General features: G+C 39.2%; 1 protein-coding gene across 9 annotated transcripts in view; it reads right to left on the bottom strand.

Moving 5' to 3' along the window:
• The window catches only part of HUWE1 (HECT, UBA and WWE domain containing E3 ubiquitin protein ligase 1), a 162,845-nt gene that overhangs the window by 28,906 nt on the left and 114,876 nt on the right, over positions 1–19,063 (bottom strand). For all 9 annotated transcript variants that reach the window (XM_032398210.1, XM_032398204.1, XM_032398211.1 and 6 more), the window contains 13 exons: positions 17,616–17,768; positions 15,965–16,092; positions 15,663–15,744; positions 14,686–14,862; positions 14,075–14,234; positions 13,429–13,787; positions 10,713–10,908; positions 9,130–9,297; positions 7,890–8,035; positions 7,399–7,465; positions 6,240–6,454; positions 2,626–2,837; positions 1,785–1,967 (listed from right to left, as the gene is read on the bottom strand). In XM_032398210.1, coding sequence (XP_032254101.1) covers positions 1,785–1,967; positions 2,626–2,837; positions 6,240–6,454; positions 7,399–7,465; positions 7,890–8,035; positions 9,130–9,297; positions 10,713–10,908; positions 13,429–13,787; positions 14,075–14,234; positions 14,686–14,862; positions 15,663–15,744; positions 15,965–16,092; positions 17,616–17,768 — 2,246 coding nt within the window. The remainder of the gene's footprint in view (positions 1–1,784; positions 1,968–2,625; positions 2,838–6,239; positions 6,455–7,398; positions 7,466–7,889; positions 8,036–9,129; positions 9,298–10,712; positions 10,909–13,428; positions 13,788–14,074; positions 14,235–14,685; positions 14,863–15,662; positions 15,745–15,964; positions 16,093–17,615; positions 17,769–19,063) is intronic.

Here is a 19,063-nt window from a genome sequence, read left to right as displayed (position 1 = left end):
ACTTAGAATAACTGGGGATATTTGAATATGACATACAAATTGAGTACTGTTACATCAATGGTAAAATTTCTTAGATGTGATGATATTCTAGCCATGTAAAGGAATGTTTATTTTTAGGAGACACATGCTGAAGTATTCACAGGTTAAGCATCATGTTGTTTGCAATGAACTTCAAATGATTCAGCTCCTAAAAGTGGGAAGGAAGGGGGAACTCAAGCAAATAGGACAGAAATGATAACCACTGGTTAATCTAGATGAAACATACAGTGCTCACTCCTGAGTTTGAAATTTTTAAAAGTTTTAAAAAAATTGATGAGCTTGTATCAAAAGGACAAAGAAGTCAACCTGAGGAGGCCCTATGGGCCAAAGGTATAATGAAAAAGAATGACTGCAGTGATCCAAATAATTCAATCACTGATTAAAAAAATCAGTGAAAATAGAAAATCGAAAGCCAGAGAAAGTTGCATTTGAGGTGGTGATTAAATCTATTGATTACTCTAAAAATTGGTGACTTAAGAAAAGAAAGTTTTTATCCTGCCTTTTCAGTAGGAACTGTATTTCAGGGTAACCAGACCCCCCACCCCCTTGAACAGGGACTTTGTCACACAAAAATGTGAGCTAATAGTGTAGAAGGAATGACAGAAATTATAAAGTTGTCAATGATAATCCCTGAAGAAATTGGCACAGGAGAGGATTATCAGTTAGTGTTAAGATCATTAATTAGGTATATGGCTGACAGGAAATCAAACATTTATACAGTGCCAAAATACTAACAGATTACTTTCTAGTAAGAAAGGGGAAAATATAACAGTACAATGATGATTATCACTCTAGTAGTCAGTTTTACCATGATTTTTGATAGTTCAAAGAGATGTGTCTCCCCATGACAGAATATGAGATATATATCATTTATGATATATCTTAACCAATAATTTTAAATTGCTCCATTAAGCTCCTAGATCTAATTAGAAGTTTACAGAAAACAGGGAGTAAAGGAACAAATTAAACGACACTGCAATGGACCAAATCGAGAAGGCAAAACATTCTGTAGGACAGCAGGCCTGATCACCTCAATAAATTAGTGTTACTAATAGAAATAAAACGAAGATTAAAAAAATTAAGGTTCTGTGTTAGAATAACAGAGATTCAGAGGACATAACCAGATGTAATGCAAGGTCTGTAACTAGATTCTGGTTTGGACAAAAATTTTTGAATATAGATTTGGGCATTATATAGGATGAAAAATTACTTATACCAGAAGGTAGAGAGAGTAACTGGAAAAAAAAAAAAAACACCCAAAAAACCCTAACCCAACCCAGGTTACACAAGAACATATATAATATCGTTTTAGTAAAAAAATACATTTTGTATGTATGTGAAGAAAACCACTCAGAGATATGTGGTAAGGTAACAGTGATATCTGAGTGGCAGAAATATGGTATCTATTTTTGCTCATCTGTAGTTCTCATGATACACATATAATCTTATAATAATAGGTTATTTTTAATTAAGGTGGGGGAAACTTGGAAAAAAAATTATTCATACAGTCCAACTCTTGAGTTTGCAGCAAATGAGAAAACTAAGGCCTAATGAAAGGCAAGTGCCTTGCTTAACCACAATACTAAGAACTCAGGTTCCCACCTATATCCAAACTTTTCCTATCACACTGGCGGCTCACTACTCATCTGACGAGGATACAGAAAATATAAGCAAATGAAGAAATAAAAGCAGCATGACTAAAGAGAGGGCAAAAGCCTGTAGCTGGAGTTCAGGAATAATTTTACCTGGACAGGTCCAGGCTGTGAGGCACTCTTGCCAGGTCATTAACCAGTCCCTTCTTTAGGAAGAGTCGAATGATGTTGTTCATGCCGTTGTGCTGGGTCTTGGCTGTGGCACTGCTGTAGAAGCTGGAGGTGGAGGGGCAGGACTCCATGATAGTACTGATGATACACATCACTGCCTGAAGCCTGGGAGAGAAGTTTAACACCTCTATCATATGAATACTGCCTGTTCTTTGGTGTCTTCACTAACTTGCCTCGGATAACCCTCCTGTGCCCTCAGTGTTTCCTTCTGGAAGTAACATTGAAACAGGTGAGAGCTCACTCCCTGAGTGGTAGCATTCTTAATTTTCTTTACACTAATTTATTTTTATTTTTTTAAAGATTTTATTTATTTGACACAGAGCGACAGCGAGAGAGGGAACACAAGCAGCGGGAGTGGGAGAGGGAGAAGCAGGCTTCCCGTGGAGCAGGGAGCCCGATGCGGGGCTCGATCCCAGGACTCTGGGATCATGACCTGGGCCGAAGGCAGACGCTCAACAACTGAACCACCCAGGTGCCCCTCTTTACACTAATTTAAAAAGTGAGACTGAATACCCTGCTCAACTTCTTCAAGACCTCGAAGTATAATGAAAACATTCCTTTGCTTTTTTCTCTAAGCTGTACCCTCCTCCAAATGTAATCAGCACTCTAGGTATTTGGAAGCACTAGAACTATTTGAGAGGACCAGAGAATACACAGTGCCAGTGGGACCAGAACTCTTGTTCAAGTGCAAGGAATCCCATGGACAAGGAATGGAGTAGGGGATGCTATTGGTTATTAGCACTACGTCAGGCATGGATTTTACCTGGCATGTTTCTCTGTACTCTCAGCCATAGCCAGTGCCCGTCCCAGGGCTGCTTTTACTTCATTCACAAGGGCCACTTGGGCATCTGTGCCACTCCCTGCAGCAGCCAGGCTTGCGAGGAATAGGCGGGCCAGGGCAGGTGTGTCCTTGTCTTCTGCATTCTGGGTATGTGGGAGGAGGTGGTCCAGAACAAAAGCTAGCACACTGCAGTCCTGAAAAGTCATTAATCATGACATTTACTCACAAGCATAATTATGCCATATTGTCTGCATATCAACAAGGTACAAATACACAAAGTTGATCCTTGAAGTCATCCAGTCAGTGATTATCAGGTCTACTTTATAGATGAGAAGACCAAGGGTTGAAGGTACAAGCTAAGTGAGTAGCAAATCCAAATTTTATGCTTTTAAATCCCATTCATTTCTCACTACACAGTTTATGCACCTTTATTTATATGTCACTTGGTATTTCTCAAAACATTTATATGTGTGATATTTGATGGAACTGTTCACAGTAAACCTACAGAACAGTTAAGCCAAGTTCAATATTTTTCCCATCTGACAGATGGGTAATCTGAGGCCCAAAGAAACATGGCCTGCACAAAAAACTTAGCCAATGGCAAGGATTCAAATCTTGATTCATAATTGAGTGCTGTAATTCCTTCAGTATTCAATTAAATTGTAATATTTACCAATACCTACAATATGCTAAGGACCCTGGGCTAAAAATTGGCAGGAGTTGAAAGAGAAACAGCACAGTCACAGATATGGATATGCAAACATATTTAATGCAGAGTTATACAAAATAGCAAAAAAGGCCCAACAAGGGAAGGAAATTAAGTGAGACTTGTTCCTTCTCTCTAACAATGATTTCTGCCCTGGTAATTCCTTATATTAGAAAGGAACTTAGTTCTGTTGTCATTTAAGCAGATTTTAGAATTAGAAAGAGATGATGGCTGCACAACAATGAATGTACCCAATGCAACTCAACTATACACTTTAAAATGCTTAATTTTATGTAAATTTTGCCTCAATAACAAAAAAGCACTGAAAAATTCTAAAGTCTGGATAATTAGATAAGGTGACCTGGTTAAGATGGAACTTATTAGAAATAAAAATTCCCCAGTAGTGAATAAAATATAAAATTGTATAAATATGTTATAGGACATTATTAGTAAAAACTGGAAAAAAAAGCTTTGCAATTTGGGAAAGCAGTATGATGTAGTAAAGAGACTTGGATTTGCAATTAGAGACCTGGGTTCCAATTCTAATCCTGCTCCTCTGCAGCTGGCTTTGAGCAAGCTAATCTTTCTGAGCCTTCTCTACTTCTCCGTTAAGGGTAGCAATACCAATAACCTTCCAGTGCTGAGGTAAGGATCATCAATTGCATTTGTAAAGCACCTAGGAGTACCCAGTACCACAAAGTCACGTGACACATATTAAACACACACTTAATAAATTTGCAATTAAATGTCTTATTCCACGAGTAACTACAACTGGCATAATAATTAAAAGCTTTGAAATAAAATGCCTTATATTTAATATACATAACTCCACAAAAGACTTATATCCAGAATATGTAAACAATTCAATAGAAAACAAGAATACAAGACTTGGACTCGTCACAGGAGAATATCCAAATGGCCAATAAAGACAGGGACATATTAACCACAATGCAATACCACTACAAATCCATTAGATCAGCTAAAATGAAAAATGAGAAAAATACCAAGTGTTAGCAAGGAGGTGAAACAACCTGAACTCCCATATGCTGTGCTTGGTGATAATATAAATTGACACAACCAATCTGGAAGACTTTTGCCACCATTTGCTAAAGCTGAAGACACTAGCAATTCTATTCCTAGGCATATACCACCTAACAGAAACACTTATAACAGTTGATCCTTGAACAACACGGGTTTGAACTGTGTGGGCCCACTTATACGCAGATTTTTTTTGATAAAGTACCATACTGTAAATATATTTTCTCCTTATGATTTTCTTAATCACATTTTCTTTTCTCTAATACATATAACCATACAAAGTATGTGTTAATTGACTGTTTAGGATATTGGTAAGGCTTCTGGTCAACAGGAAGCTACCAGTGAAGTTTTTGGGGAGTCAAAAGTTATATGCAGATTTTCAATTGCATACATGGAGGGGGGAAGGGGATGGGGTGTCGGCAACCTTAACACCCCGTGTTGTTCAAGGGTCAACTGTATATGCTCACCAAGACATGTATAAGAATGGACTGTAGCAACACTACTTTAATACCTGTAAATGGAAAACTATCCAATAATCTATCAGCACTAGCATGGATAAGACTGTGTTACATTCACACAGTGGAACTCTATACAGCAAATAAAACTACAACCGCACAGGAAAATGAATCTTGCAAACATCTTAAACAAAAGAATCCAGACACAAAGGAGTATGTACTATAAGATTCCATTTATATAGGGCAAAACTAATCTATGGCAATAGAACTCAAGATAATGGTGACCTTATGGAAGCTTAAAGGGGAGGGGAAGATGTACAAAGGCATGAAGGGGTAAGCTTTTATGGAATTTGTAACATTTTAATTTGGGTAATGGTCACCCAAGAAAAACTGATGAATTATTCAGGAATTGTGTATTTTTGTATGTATTTTAAAAACTTGGATTACAGTCACAATAGCTTAAAAAATGGCAGCTGCTTTCTTATTCTTTGCCTGCAACATTATTGTCCCCACTCCACTCTCAGACCCTTTACTGCTTACTAACCATAAAATTACAATGTGACCCCCCCACAAAACAAGGTCCACTTTATGAAAAATACAAAACAAAACCAAACCTCCCTGGGCACCCCTCTTACATATATAGGAACATGATCCAGTTTCTTAAAGTGTCCTCTCACTTGAAAAATCTAACTTAAAGATAATTCCCTATCAGGACATATAAAGTATGACTTCATTCTTTCTCATAGCTCTGATAGACATTTAGGCTTTCCTTATATTCCACATTACAAATACTATTAACCACATCAGTTGTCTCTGCACGGGTGTGAGTATATCTGGAAGATAAACACCCATATTCTTGTGTATTTGGCTTATTCTACTGTCCCCTAGACACCCTTATGCAGACAAACCACAGATACTTTTCAAATTCTACCTTCACTCTTCAAACCATTTCTTCTTCTAACATAAAAGGAATAGAAAACCCACACAACAACGAGTCCTTGATTTTGTCTTCGTCTGCCAATTCTTGTCTATTTCTACCTTTAAAACATCTCCTCAACTCACCCATTTTTTCCTGCAACTTCACCAAGATCCTGTATTACCTAGATTGCTATCTAGATCAGATTCTTAATTGGTTTGACTCCAAACCTTGCCTTTTGCAGTCGCCACACTGCAGACCAAGTGGTTTTCTACGAAACAAATAACAAATGGCACCAACTCACTCCCTGTAATGAGCCTGATAGCACATCACTGGAAAACGCCTAGCTTCTTCAATGTTATTGCAAGAGGCCTCTGCCTTGCAACACTGGGCTAGCATGCATAGGTTCCTAGCAAAGTGTCTGACACATTTGTATCCAAATGATGACAGTATAAAATCTTAGGCAGGTTGGAAATATTACCTCTTTGATCAGCTCAGACTGGCCCACAGTGTAGCTGTAGTTGGCAATCAGGGTAGCAATACCAACATAGGACCTCACCAACTCTGCCAGAAGACGAAGAATAGTGGAGGTGGGCATTAAAGGTTTGCTGCCCTTGCCTTTCTGCTTGCCTTCCTCAGAGGCCCGGTCCCCTTCTTTCTCTTTCTTCCCATCCCGAGACTCCTCTGGAGTTGATGCTGTTGAGAAAGAGCCAAACTCTGGTTTAATTTCATACTGAAATATTGGCAAACATCAAGCCTCATGTGCAAAGAGAATATTACTTCTCCACTTTAGGACACTGGTACAAACTGAATGTCCTCATCACAATGCGGTGGAAGGACAGAGAGCTAGGATGACAGGTCTCAGACATAATATGTAGATATAGTACAGCAGGGAGGCTATGTTCACGTATCTTCTGTCACTCCCCTTCTTTTACACATAATTTTATGCTCCAGAAATACTGTACTAATAGCTCTCCAAAGATGCCTTATGCACCCTTTTACCTTTTCCTTCCCACATGTCTCCCTGGCACATATTTACTTATCTAGCTTAGCTCAAAAGCTGATCTCCTCTATGAATGCTTTCCTGTCTCATCCAGGAATACTGAGATGCTATTATATCACGTGCCCTCTATACTTTATCCCAGCATGCCTCCATTCCAGCAGTTGTATCAAGTACAATTGTCTCCTTGCTTAGATCTCAAAGATCTTCCCTATCCAAGAAGCAGCAGCTCTTGGAAGCTTCCACATGACATTTCTCTAATTGTTGGCTAAGCAGCCAACGGGCTCTGATGACACTGCTAGAAGGCAAGAATCCACCACACAAACCTTAGAGCTAGAATTGTGTCACTGGCACCAAAGCTCTATAAACCAGCATGAAAGCCAACAAAATATATGGGGTGGTTTAAAGAGTAGATCTGAAGGATCTTACCATAGAAACCATTACTTGGTTAAGTCACAGTTTTATTAATTTTAGCATATAGAAACCCTTTATTTACAGAACACTGAGCTCACTCTTGAGAAAAGTTCACTTGGACAAGTAAATGCGAAAATTATGCCTACATTCCCATACCCCCTTGCCCAGGATACCCAGTTTCTTTGTCCTCTCGAGAAAGAATGAGAGAGAGAAAGTAAACCATTACCTTCTCCTTGGGATGTCCCAGATGTGGAAGTCTCAGTGGAGGCACCATCTGCAGCAAAGACCTGACTCTATGGAAGAAGAATACTCCTGAGCCATTATTAATTTCAAAGACAGTTGTCCCTAAATGGTAGGATCCCTTCCCAGGGTACTCATTGTGAATGCTACAGATTCTCTTTGGCTGATCTTTTAATCACCTTTACCTGCTATATACTATAATCTGTGGGAAGCCATCATTATAAACAGTGACTGGGAGAATGGGGAGCAGGGGCAGAGGAAAATGAGAATGAAAAATGAATTTAAGGAAATGTTTCCAATCCAAACAGAGAAAAATCCCAGGGACACCTTAAATTTATCTTCATTTACAGGCCACAGATAATTTACAGGTACATCAAAATTAATACCTTTGAAATTTCTGTAGCATAACCCTAAATATGGAGAGAACATATAGGTATCGGAAAGGGAAAAGGAAACAGGAGGTTGGAATTGACTTACATTAATGGAAAAACCTGACTGTGTATCAAAGTCACTGCTCTGACGAGTAAGTGACCGGTACTGCTGGTATACATCATCCCCCATGTCTTGTAGGAGTTGGCCAACCTCTTGGGTCATACCCCCAGGTTTAGGGTCAGATTTCTCTGCTAGAAAAACAAACAAACAAAAACAAAACTCATTTGTAACTGTGCAATGTTAATGCCTATTTGGCAGCTTGGTCAAGTTCACTCCAACTTACTATGACTATTTATATAGTGATATTGCCAGGCTTTCACTTAAGAGGAGAAATGTAGTATAACCAAGAGAGCATGGTTGAAAGGCTCATTCTTTCACTAGTTTTGTGACCACAGGCAATTTACTTTCCTCAGCTGTCACTACTAAGCTTAAATGAACATAGCTGGTATTATGCCTAATGCAACGGAGATCAATAAATGGCTGCCCTAGCTATAATTATTTTTTGGGGTGGGGGAGGATACATGAGGTGGAATAAAGGTTCTATGGTTGTAGAAGAAGCAAGGAGCTATGGATCAGAGTGCTGAATGGATGAAAAGCACCAAAGACTCAGATTTTCTTGACTTAGTAAAGACTATATTCATCAATTTTTGGCAATTCTGTGGGACCTATCAAATAAATATGTCCCAAATAAAATCCAGAAGGATATGACGGGAATGAAAGCTAGGTTCCAAGTAATTCATTCATGACTTTCCCAGTACTTACAAGCAGCACCTTAGCTAGGAATAAAGGTGGATTGGGATGGTGCTCTCAAAGGTCAGAAAGCCTAACCACACCTTCTAATACTGATTCCAGTTTTTTGGGAGATAAAGATGTTTTTGTTTCTGAGAATGAAAACATTAGAGACTTCTTGGTATTTAATTTTCTGCCTACAAGATATTATCTCCTCTTTAATCTTTGTTTATTCTTCCCTCTGTAAGGGATGGACTCTCGTTATGTCAGCATTCTCCTCATCCCTATCATTTAAAACTTATTTCAGAAACCACTTGTTCTAAGAAACTTTCCTACAGGTCGCAACCCCCACCAGGTCAGGTGCCTTGCTCTACAACTCACCACTATTTCGCCATCTGTCATAATGTATGACCACTAGTTTTTTCAGAAAAGGGCATCATATGTCTTACTCATCTTGATTCCCAGTACATGGACACATAGTGAGTGCTCACTAAGACTGGTTGGTTGAAAGATCCTGGCAAAGTGCCCAGGCTCCTGAGGTACATTAGCTACGTACCTTCCTCTGGAGCATGGTATGCAGCCAGGGCATTCAGCATATCATAGATCACTTCCTTGATAGTATCAGGAATGACAGGCAGAGGCGAGGGCTTCAAAGGGGTTGTCTTCACCAGCTGTACAGCATTAGGACCTTTAATTCTAAGGTTCTCAAATTCATCATCGGAAGCTAAGCCAAAGTGAGACACAGAAAAATCAGTCAATGGTGAACCAGTACCTACACTTGGTTACTGATAAAGACTCAGAAGGGGGCTCGTATAAACATTGTGTAAGCTTGGGACAGAAGGCCATTTATGGTGTTTAAGTAGCCTACTAGAAAATCTGGCTTTTACTTTCCCTAAATCCCACAGGACTTATTAGAGCAGTACCAAATAGTAAAAATAATATAGGCAAAAAAGAGTATATGGGGCACCTAGGTGGCTCAGTTGGTTAAGTGCCCGACTCTCTTGATTTCAGCTCAGGTCATCTCAGGGTCATGAGATAGAACCTTGAATCAGGCTCCACGCTCAGCGGGGAGTCTGCTTCTCCCTCCCCCCCATGCACACAAATAAATAAATATATCTAAAAAAAAAAAAAGAGTACAGTCTTTGCAGTTGGGGAGACTTGGTTTTGAAATCCAGTTCTGTTACAGGATAATGGCCAAATTACTTAAATAAACCGTAATTTTATTTTTTTCATTCCTAAAATTTGAGGATTAAATGAGATCACACATGAGATCTGCCCAGCACAGAGCCAGGCACATATCTGAGGCTCCCAAGATAATGAGTCCCCCTTCCCAACCTACCTTTTATTTTAAAAAGAAAACCCATAACCCTACAGAAAAGTTTAAAGGTTAGTATAATTAACACCCATGTACTTTTCATCTAGAATCACCATTTGTCTACCCATAAATTTATCTACCTGCACTTAAGATCAAAGATATTTTTCTACATAACCACAATACCATCATAACACCCAAGACATATTTAACAAAGATATAATTATCTGACTATATATAGTCAGTATTCAAATTTCTCCAAATCTCTTTATCTGGGTCCAGAATCCCATCAAGGTTGATAGTTCTTTCTAGTTTCCTTTTAAAACCTAGGAGAACCTTGCATTTTTCCCCCTTTATAACAATATTTTTGAATAGTCTAGGTTGGCTGTCTTACAGAATATCTCACAATTTGCATTTGTTTCCTCATAATTAAATATAGGCCAGACATTTTGAGTAAGAACACATTGATGATACTGTGTACTCCCTACTGCATCAGGTGGAGTCATCACATGTCCACTTGTCCCTCAATTACCACTCTATCTGTAAACCATTCACACTGTATATAAGCTCTGCTGTCACACCAAAACAAATTCTTTGAAGGTAAGGACTAGACTGAATGAGTCCTTGGTATCTCTGGCAGGGATTACCACAGGGCAAGTAAGAAGCTACTGAGTACTTCTGAATTGGCCCACATGACCAACTAGTCAATGTCCCAACACTTGCCTAAGGAGGCTTTCCAAGTTATAGATCTCCTCAAAGAAAATCTCTGGGGTTATACTAGGCCATAGACTTCAATGTCTCAAAGGCCAGGAGAAGGGGAAACTCACCAGTTCCTGAGCCTCGAGGGGCAGGAAGGGCAATGCGGATACAGCAGTTGGCTACTTCTGTGAAAATGTCTGGATTGCGGCATGCAGCTGGCCCAAGGACACGAAGGATGTAGTTGATCTCCCGAGAACCAAGGCTGCCGGATACAACACCAGAGGTCGTGCTACCAGCTCCACTTGTAGCTGCTGAGCGAACCACCTAGTAAAGAGAGGAAGAAACACTGCTGATTAAAGGCCACTTTCCAAAAATACAATTGCATTCAAGGAAGAGTTACCAAGGATTAAAATACTATCCAACTCTGCCTCCAGACAGTGGATAACAGCTTTAGATTTTTGAGAAAAGATGCACTTGGTCTTTTAAGTCCCATTCCTTCCTGATTATAAAAAAAGTTAGAGCATTCGGCATATCCCAAAACTATCAATTATTACACCAGATGGCATGTGATCTTCATAAAAATTGGGAAATGTATCTAGACCACTGATCATCCATCTAAATTATAGCTCTCACATATAAGTGCCAGCTCCTAGCCTTCCCAAATGCTGTCCCAATTTTAAGCCAGAATGGTTCAAACTCTAAAAATATGCAATACGGTATCTTGGTGCTTAAGAACAAAATTAAACGTTTTCTTTATGCCTCAAAGTCAATTATCAGTCTCAGATAGCCACAGGAAATATCAAACTATTTACAAACTATTGCTCTGATACTACAGGGCTTACACATAATTATGCTTTTGGTCTTCTCATAAAAGGACGGATCAATCAATAGAAAATACAGGAAAGAATAAAGAAAATAACTCCACTGTATTTTCCATTATTTATTCCTTTGTGAGCTATGTTCACAAAGACAAACATCTTTTGGAATCTTAACGCTTTTCTTACCAAATCAGTCATGCTCTTTAGTTTAATGTATTAACCCCTTTATCTTGCCTGTAAGGCTACAATTATAAACTCTCATTTTTTAACAGAGAAGTATAATTTCACTATAAAGAATGTGCTATAATTTATCCAGTCCTCTGCTGGACATTTGATCTCATTTCTTGTTATTACAACCAATTCTACAGTGAACATTCTATATGTGCCTCGACATACTTGACTTCCAATTATCAAGTAAATTCTTAGCCATAGAATTTCTAGGTCAAAAGATATCTTAAACTGACAGTACCAAATTGCCCTCCAATGTGGCTGCACCAATTTCCACTCCTACCAAAAGTAAGAGTATGCCTGGTTGTCCACACCCGTACCTGCAATGGATATTATCAAGCATTTACATTTTGCCAACTTGATACGTTAAAACTGCCACTGATCTTCCTTTGCTCCCCATACCCCCAAATACAATTAAGCTTAGAAAGTTCTTTTTTTTAAAGATTTTATTTATTTGACAGACAGAGACACAGCGAGAGTGGGAACACTAGCAGGGTGGGTAGGAGAGGGAGAAGCAGGCTTCCCGCGGAGCAGGCAGCCCGATGCGGGGCTCGATCCCAGGACCCGGGGATCATGACCTGAGCCGAAGGCAGAGACGCTTAATGACCGAGTCACCCAGGCGCCCCAGAAAGTCCTCTCATCCTGAACCTGTATTTTATTACCTAGCATTTTTTAAGTTGTATAAACTTTAAATAATTCAAGTATTTTGTTTTTAAGTCAGAATTCTGTCTGTATATAGTTGTTTCTTCCCTATTGGGCTGTCTCTTGCCCTTGGAATAATGTATATGCAGCTTTTAATAGCACTCCTTCTTTTGATTTTGCTCATGTCAGATGAAATCAAAAAGGCTGGGTAAAGAACTGAAGAATGTGAGATGTATACTCACACACGTGGAAGTATAAAGTGGTACCCCCTTTCTGGCAAGCAAGTTAAAAAATACTTGTACATTTTGATCCAATTTCTAAGAATCTCTAAGAAAAACAAATCTTAAATGTGACAAAGCTATGCACAAAGATGCATATTGCAACATTACTTATAAATGTGGGAAACAATGTCCCAAAAGAGAAAAATGGAAGTCCAATAATATTCACATGATGACTGCTGACAAAGAATTAGGAGGAGGAAATAAGACATTTGTCTCCCCTACTCCTCCCTCTGATGTCTTAATGTTGATGTTAAAAACATTTTCATTTTTTCTAATTGCTATGTCATTTCTTCCACTGCTTTATGTTTCCTAAAATGAACATACATGCCTGTTTTCCAATCTGCACAATTGGTATCTGTAAAGAGCTTATTAAAGTGTCCGGTATATCATAAATATTTCCAAAACTTTACTACTTTTACAACCCCAAAATACAATGTTTGGAAAATAGGCTCATGGGTGAACACATGAGAAATACTCCTATAAAGTAATTAAGACGTGAACTTGGCAGAAGGTATCCCAGTTCCTCATTAACAGTTTTTGCTTCAAGAAACCCATATATATTGCCAAAGAGGACTTTATAGCTAAGATTTATTACTATAGTAAATTTAAGAATAGAAAATCTTATGTTCTACTTTTTAAAAAAATGTCATCCAATGGGACAATCTACCTTACCTAAGCAAGCACCTGATCACATAGTTGGTAAAGTTTGCCAGACAAAGCATATAGTCTATATATCTAGCTAGCTACACACACACACACACACACACATACATACACACACCTTATGAAGAACCAGAAGTGCAGCTGTTCTGAGACCAAGGAGAACAAAGGTATGATATAAAGCTAAACCAGCTTCTGACACCACAAAGACTTACCTTTTCCATGGTATGACGGAGGGTGCAGGGGTCCTCGATGATGTGTCTTAAGAGAAGGGTGACCAGGGGAGTAAACCCATTGAAGCCTGAGCTCTGGGTCAAATTCAAGATCATGCGGGTACTCTTCAGCTCTGCAAACATCATGGCGTATTTGTGGTCTCGGGTGAGCCTCAGGCAGAGGCGAAGGGTGGCATGCAAAGTGTCTGGGTCCACAGGGACTCCTAGCATGCTCACGCAGGCCCGGATTAAAACAGTCACCATATCCTCTGTCAGGCCCTGGATCAGGATCTCCCCAACTTTTGTTTCTTCCAGGCTCGTCTCCTTTTCAGTATTTGTACTCTCTAGGGCCAAAGGAGTATCTACAAATAAGAAAGTAAGAGTTCAGACAGTTTAACTTGACATTTCTTCCCACATCTCTCCCTCATAGCCAGGTCAAGCACCTGGGTCCTATTAAGAGAGACATACAAAACATCAATTCCAAGACCAGATGAAAGGGCATTTAAAAAGGACTGCTGATCTTTAAGTCACCAAGCAATCTGATGGATAAGAAAATCACTCTTGATGAAGTTGTCCAAAATTTAAACCATAAAGGTACATTAAGCTTTATGTAACACACCTTGAAAGATTCAAAACTAAAAGTCTATACCATTGGCTTTATTTTCTTTACGTTTGATATCCATTTCTTTGCTTTCTTCCAGTGTCTTCTCTAGCTCCTGTCCATTGCTATTTTTCGAGTTTTTATTCAGCCGTGGTACCCTCAGGAGAGTCAACATCACAGGGCGCCGGTTCCCTGTTTCTTCATTAACCTAGAAATTCAAGAAGACAAAAAAAATCTCTACAAAGAAAAGAAACTGTAAGAAGGGTTGGAACTCCCAGGCAAAATCCTGTAATAGGAAGGAACCCTGACAATTTATCCCATCCCTATCATTTATAGAGAGAAAGCCTAAAGTCCCCAGAAGGAAAGTAGCATACATAAGGCCCTATAACAAACTGGAAACTTTCCAATAGAGCAGATACCATCTCTAACACTTAAAATCATTTCTGGGTGGGACAGTATCAAATTGCCACAGACTGACTCATGGTCTCACTAATGACTTTAGGAAGACACTGTTCTCTGTAAATTATACCCAATTTAGTAGTGGTAATAGCGCTTCTTAGAACATGTGAGGACTGCTGGTTCAGGAAGAAGCAAACCAAAAGGCACACCCAGTACCTTCCTCTCTTCAATAAAGTTTATGGCACTGAGTGAGCATGTACCTGCACCATTGTAGTGAACTGGACAGTGTATCTTCTTCGGCCTGCAGTGAAACGCACACTTGTCTCTCCAGATTTCCAGGCAGAATCAATAGTGCTGTTGTTGCTTGCACTGTAACTACACCAACGCCCAGAGCGGTCATCAAACCAGCGCCAGTTGTTGTTGTTGGACTGTAGATACTAAACATAAGAACACAAAGTTTCTTTGTATTTCCTACAAGGTTGGTTTTGAGAAGAAATAGTAACTTCATCTGTTCACTGCTAAAGCTAACCCAGGAAAAAGAAGTAACACTGAACATTTAATGAAATTTTGAGAGCCAAGAGAGAAATTTTTGTATGCATTAACTCTCAAGTTCCTGAGCCCCTCCATAGGTGCAAAACCCTCTACACCCTTGTCCTGCAATCCTCAGCTTTCCTTTTGTTTCCAACTGTTTTGTACAAATGGGAAACAATTTGGATGTGCAGGAACAAAATTTCTGTTTCTGAGAAGGCACTGAGATAATGTGGCATATATGATTTTCGTATAAAGAGCCACTTGGCTTGGGGCGCCTGGGTGGCTCAGTCGGTTAAGTGTCTGACTCCTGGTCTGCTTAAGAGTCTCTCTCTGCCCCTCACCCCTCCCTCTCTAAAATAAATAAATAAAATCTTAAAAAGAAAAAAAAAAAAGGAGCATTTGCCTTTTGGAGGAATTGCTGCACACTCAGTCCTTCACATAAAAGCCACTCCCTCCTCTGGAGATAGCACACTCCTTTAACATTTACTTCCAGGTAAGTTCTTGGGCCCTTTCGCAAGCAGCTCCATAAAAAAGTAATTCCAACTCACCATTCAGAAGAGAAATCTAGAGTTACTAAGATTCCTCAAGAGATTTACGTCTTAATCAGGGAGCTTTCCCCTGATTTTTTACCACTCTCTCATATTCTCTTCTGGTCTATTCTTGCCCTGAGAAGCTTAGCAGTTTTATCAACCATATTATTACATACCTTAGTCATTTGGGCTCTTCTTTTAGAGGAAATGGCTGTCTTTTCATAGAAATCTATCAGGAGCAACACTGGGGTGATCCACCTAAAAAAGAAATGATTTACTCTGGGAAAGCCAGAAACTTGCACAATATGGGAAAACTTACCTTGATTTCATTAGGCACCTCAACTATTTTCAAACCACAAAAGGTACCCAAGATTTGCCCCATACATGGTCCAGAAAAGTGCCTGATTCAGGCCCTACACTTCATGGCCCAAGTCTAAGGGGAACAGAAGTGAAACCAGGTGAGATAAAAGTCACTCACTTTGGGGTCTGGACCTCCTTTTGCTCCTTGGCGGCCTGTAGGCAGGGCTGAACTACTTCCAAGAGTTTGATTAGGACATTAAGGATGCCACTTGATTCAACGACCCAGGCACAAGGTAGCTTCAACTCCTAAATGATCAAAGAAAAAACATAAATACCAACCTCTACTCAGTATTAAGGATTAGCACAATATAGGAGAACACAGAGGTGAACACTAAGAGAACTGGTTGAATTCAAATTCCACCTCCGCCACCTACCAGCTGTGTGATCTGAGATGAGTTACTTAAATTCTCTAGGCCTTGGGTGTCTAGACCCCCAGGGGTCACAGGAAATAATTATTTCTACCTCCAATGTTAATTGTGGTGATTAAATGAAGTGTGTGTGTACGTTTGCTCACTCTAATGCCCAACACAGTGCCTGGCACATTAGTATATACTTAATACGGAAGCTGTTATTAATATCATTAATATCATTAAGGACCGTCATCTAGGCTACACAGTCTTAATTATGTTGAAGTTGAAAAGCTTCTGATTTTCAGAGAACCTTTACATTCTTTCCAGGAAGATGGAATAATTAAACATAGCAATGATTAGTAGTTCCCCTATAGGGTCTACACTAAAGTAGTTCCTTTACAGGGGCTGCACTAGAAGTAATTTAAATGTCCAACAACAGGCAATTACTTAAATAAACTAGTAGATATCCAAAAGATGGAATGTACACATAACTTGGGAAAATATTCATAATATAATATAATACTGAGAATACGGGATACAAAAGTTTCTTAACAGTCTGATCCTAATTGTTTAAATGCATAGGAAAAAGACTAGAAAAAAATATAAGGCAGGTCCTTTGATTTTTAAAAGGGAGGGGATTCATGAGTGATTTCTCTCCATATTATGTTACTGAGGACCCCGTTCCCATAAGTATCCATTCACAAGTGCTATAGTAAGAATTACCACTTCCATCAAAAAGGAAAGTCAAGACTGTAAACACACAATTGACATATATTGGACTTAATCTCTTCAGCTGTTGTAAAGGATTTACTCCATTAAGTTCAGGTTTTACTATTAAACATGAGCAACAAATGAAGAGTCACTTGTTCAAGGTCAGTTGCCTCCTAATTCCTGAATTGGTTGGAACAAGAACATGTCCTGGCCAAACCACTTTCTTGCCTAAAATAATCTGCTGACTGACCAGGTATGAAGGAAGAATCAGATTCTCTAATGCCTATTATCCAATTTCCACATTCCCCATCTCACTCTTTGGCTGCCAGTTAGGTTTCTTCAGAGATGCCCAAATTATTCCACAACTATACTATGATGGTCATTCTAAAAACCTTTTAACTACCACCCCCCAAATCCTCTACAACACAATTCAATTAATTAACACTTGTTCTGAGAAGCTTTTTCCTCATTATCCAGAAGTGATGCATTAGCCCTCCTCCTGAACTCAGAGAAAATTCTTTGTTATTTATGTGGCATAAAACATTGCATTTTGTACTTAATTACATGTCTTACAGCCTATCAGAAACTGTGAGCTCATGGAATGCAGAGATCATGCCTTATATTTCTATTTTCTTCAAGGTCTCAAATGGTAGGTATTTGATAATTCTTCAGTGATGAATCATAGGAACCAAAAAATCTAAATCTTACCTCAAAAAGCAGTGTTAAAAGCAAGATTCTAGTAGCCAAATTGGAAGCTTGGGGCAGGGTGGCCATCTGACTGATCCACTCTGACACAGTTTTTGTGTCACTTGTTGTCAGGGGAAGAGCAGCTTTGATCAATACATCAGCAGCTTCCCATACCTACAAAAGCAGAGAAGTGACCAAGTCAGGTAACTGTAGATAGAGTATGATAAGGTTTGTCAAAACATTCTCAACCTTGTAAAATACTCCCTCTATCCCTAACACGTTTGCTGAAGGAGGGTAAGTAAATAGTAAAACATTTACTATAGGGATTTAGTGCCTGCATCAAAAGATGTATGCTATGAAAGGAGCACCTCTAAAAGATTATTTTCCTAGGCTAGATTACAAGAAGCTAAGAAGCTAGTAAGTTAAAGGAAATTAGTATTTAAACAATTTCTAGGGAAAATAAATTCCAGTACATAGAGTCAACCCCACAAAGCTTCTACCAACTTACACTTCCATCAATAATCTTTTACTACATCTGCCTCAGAATTATTAAAAACAAACCAGAATGTCAGAAATGTTGGTCTTGCTTTAGTTTGCATGTTAAATTTCTTATAAACAATTGCTCTAAGTTTTTTTTTTTTTTTTTAAAGATTTATTTATTTGACAGGAGAGAGAGAGTACAAGCAGGGGTAGGGGCAGGTAGAGGTAGAGGGAGAAGCAGGCTCCCCGCTCAGCAGGGAGCCCGATGTGGGGCTTGACCCCAGGACCCTGGGATCATGACCTGAGCCGAAGGCAGATGCTTAAGGACTGAGCCACCCAGGCGCCCCAAGTTTTAGTTTTCTTAAAATAATTTCTGTAAGCTCTTTATATAAAGATAACTAAACCTGGGTCTTATCTTGTGTAGAAAAAAAGGTTTATCCAGTTTGCCTTTTACTTTTGTAATATTTCCATATACTAAAGTTATGCTTCCATATATCACTTTGATTTCTTCCTCTGCTTCTTGCCTTTAAAAAATACGTAAAACAAGATTCCAATGATTTAAAACCATGAATAGTAGGGGCGCCTGGGTGGCTCAGTCTGTTAAGCATCTCACTCTTAATGTTGGCTCAGGTCGTGATCTCAGGGTCCTGAGACTGAGCCCTGCTTTGGGCTCCATGCTCAGCTCGGAGTCCACTTTAGATTCTCTCTCTCCTTCTCCCTCTGCCCCTCCTCCTGCTTATACGCGCTCTAAGTAAAAATCTTAAAAGAAAAAAAAACCCATGAATAGTAAAAAAAAGTAGTAATGTATACAATTAGTATACATTAATTTCAGAATGAGGAAAACACTGTTTAAAAAAAGATAAATAGGGCGCCTGGGTGGCTCAGTTGGTTAAGCATCTGCCTTCGGCTCAGGTCATGATCTCAGGGTCCTGGGATCGAGCTCTGCATCCGCCTCCCTGCTCAGCGGGGAGCCTGCTTCTCCCTCTGCC

This window comes from Phoca vitulina, unplaced genomic scaffold (genome assembly GCF_004348235.1).
Source record: "Phoca vitulina isolate PV1807 unplaced genomic scaffold, GSC_HSeal_1.0 scaffold111, whole genome shotgun sequence".
Lineage (NCBI taxonomy): Eukaryota > Metazoa > Chordata > Mammalia > Carnivora > Phocidae > Phoca > Phoca vitulina.
The sequence above is the reverse complement of the archived record's forward strand: the minus strand, read 5'-3'. Positions and strand labels throughout refer to the sequence as shown.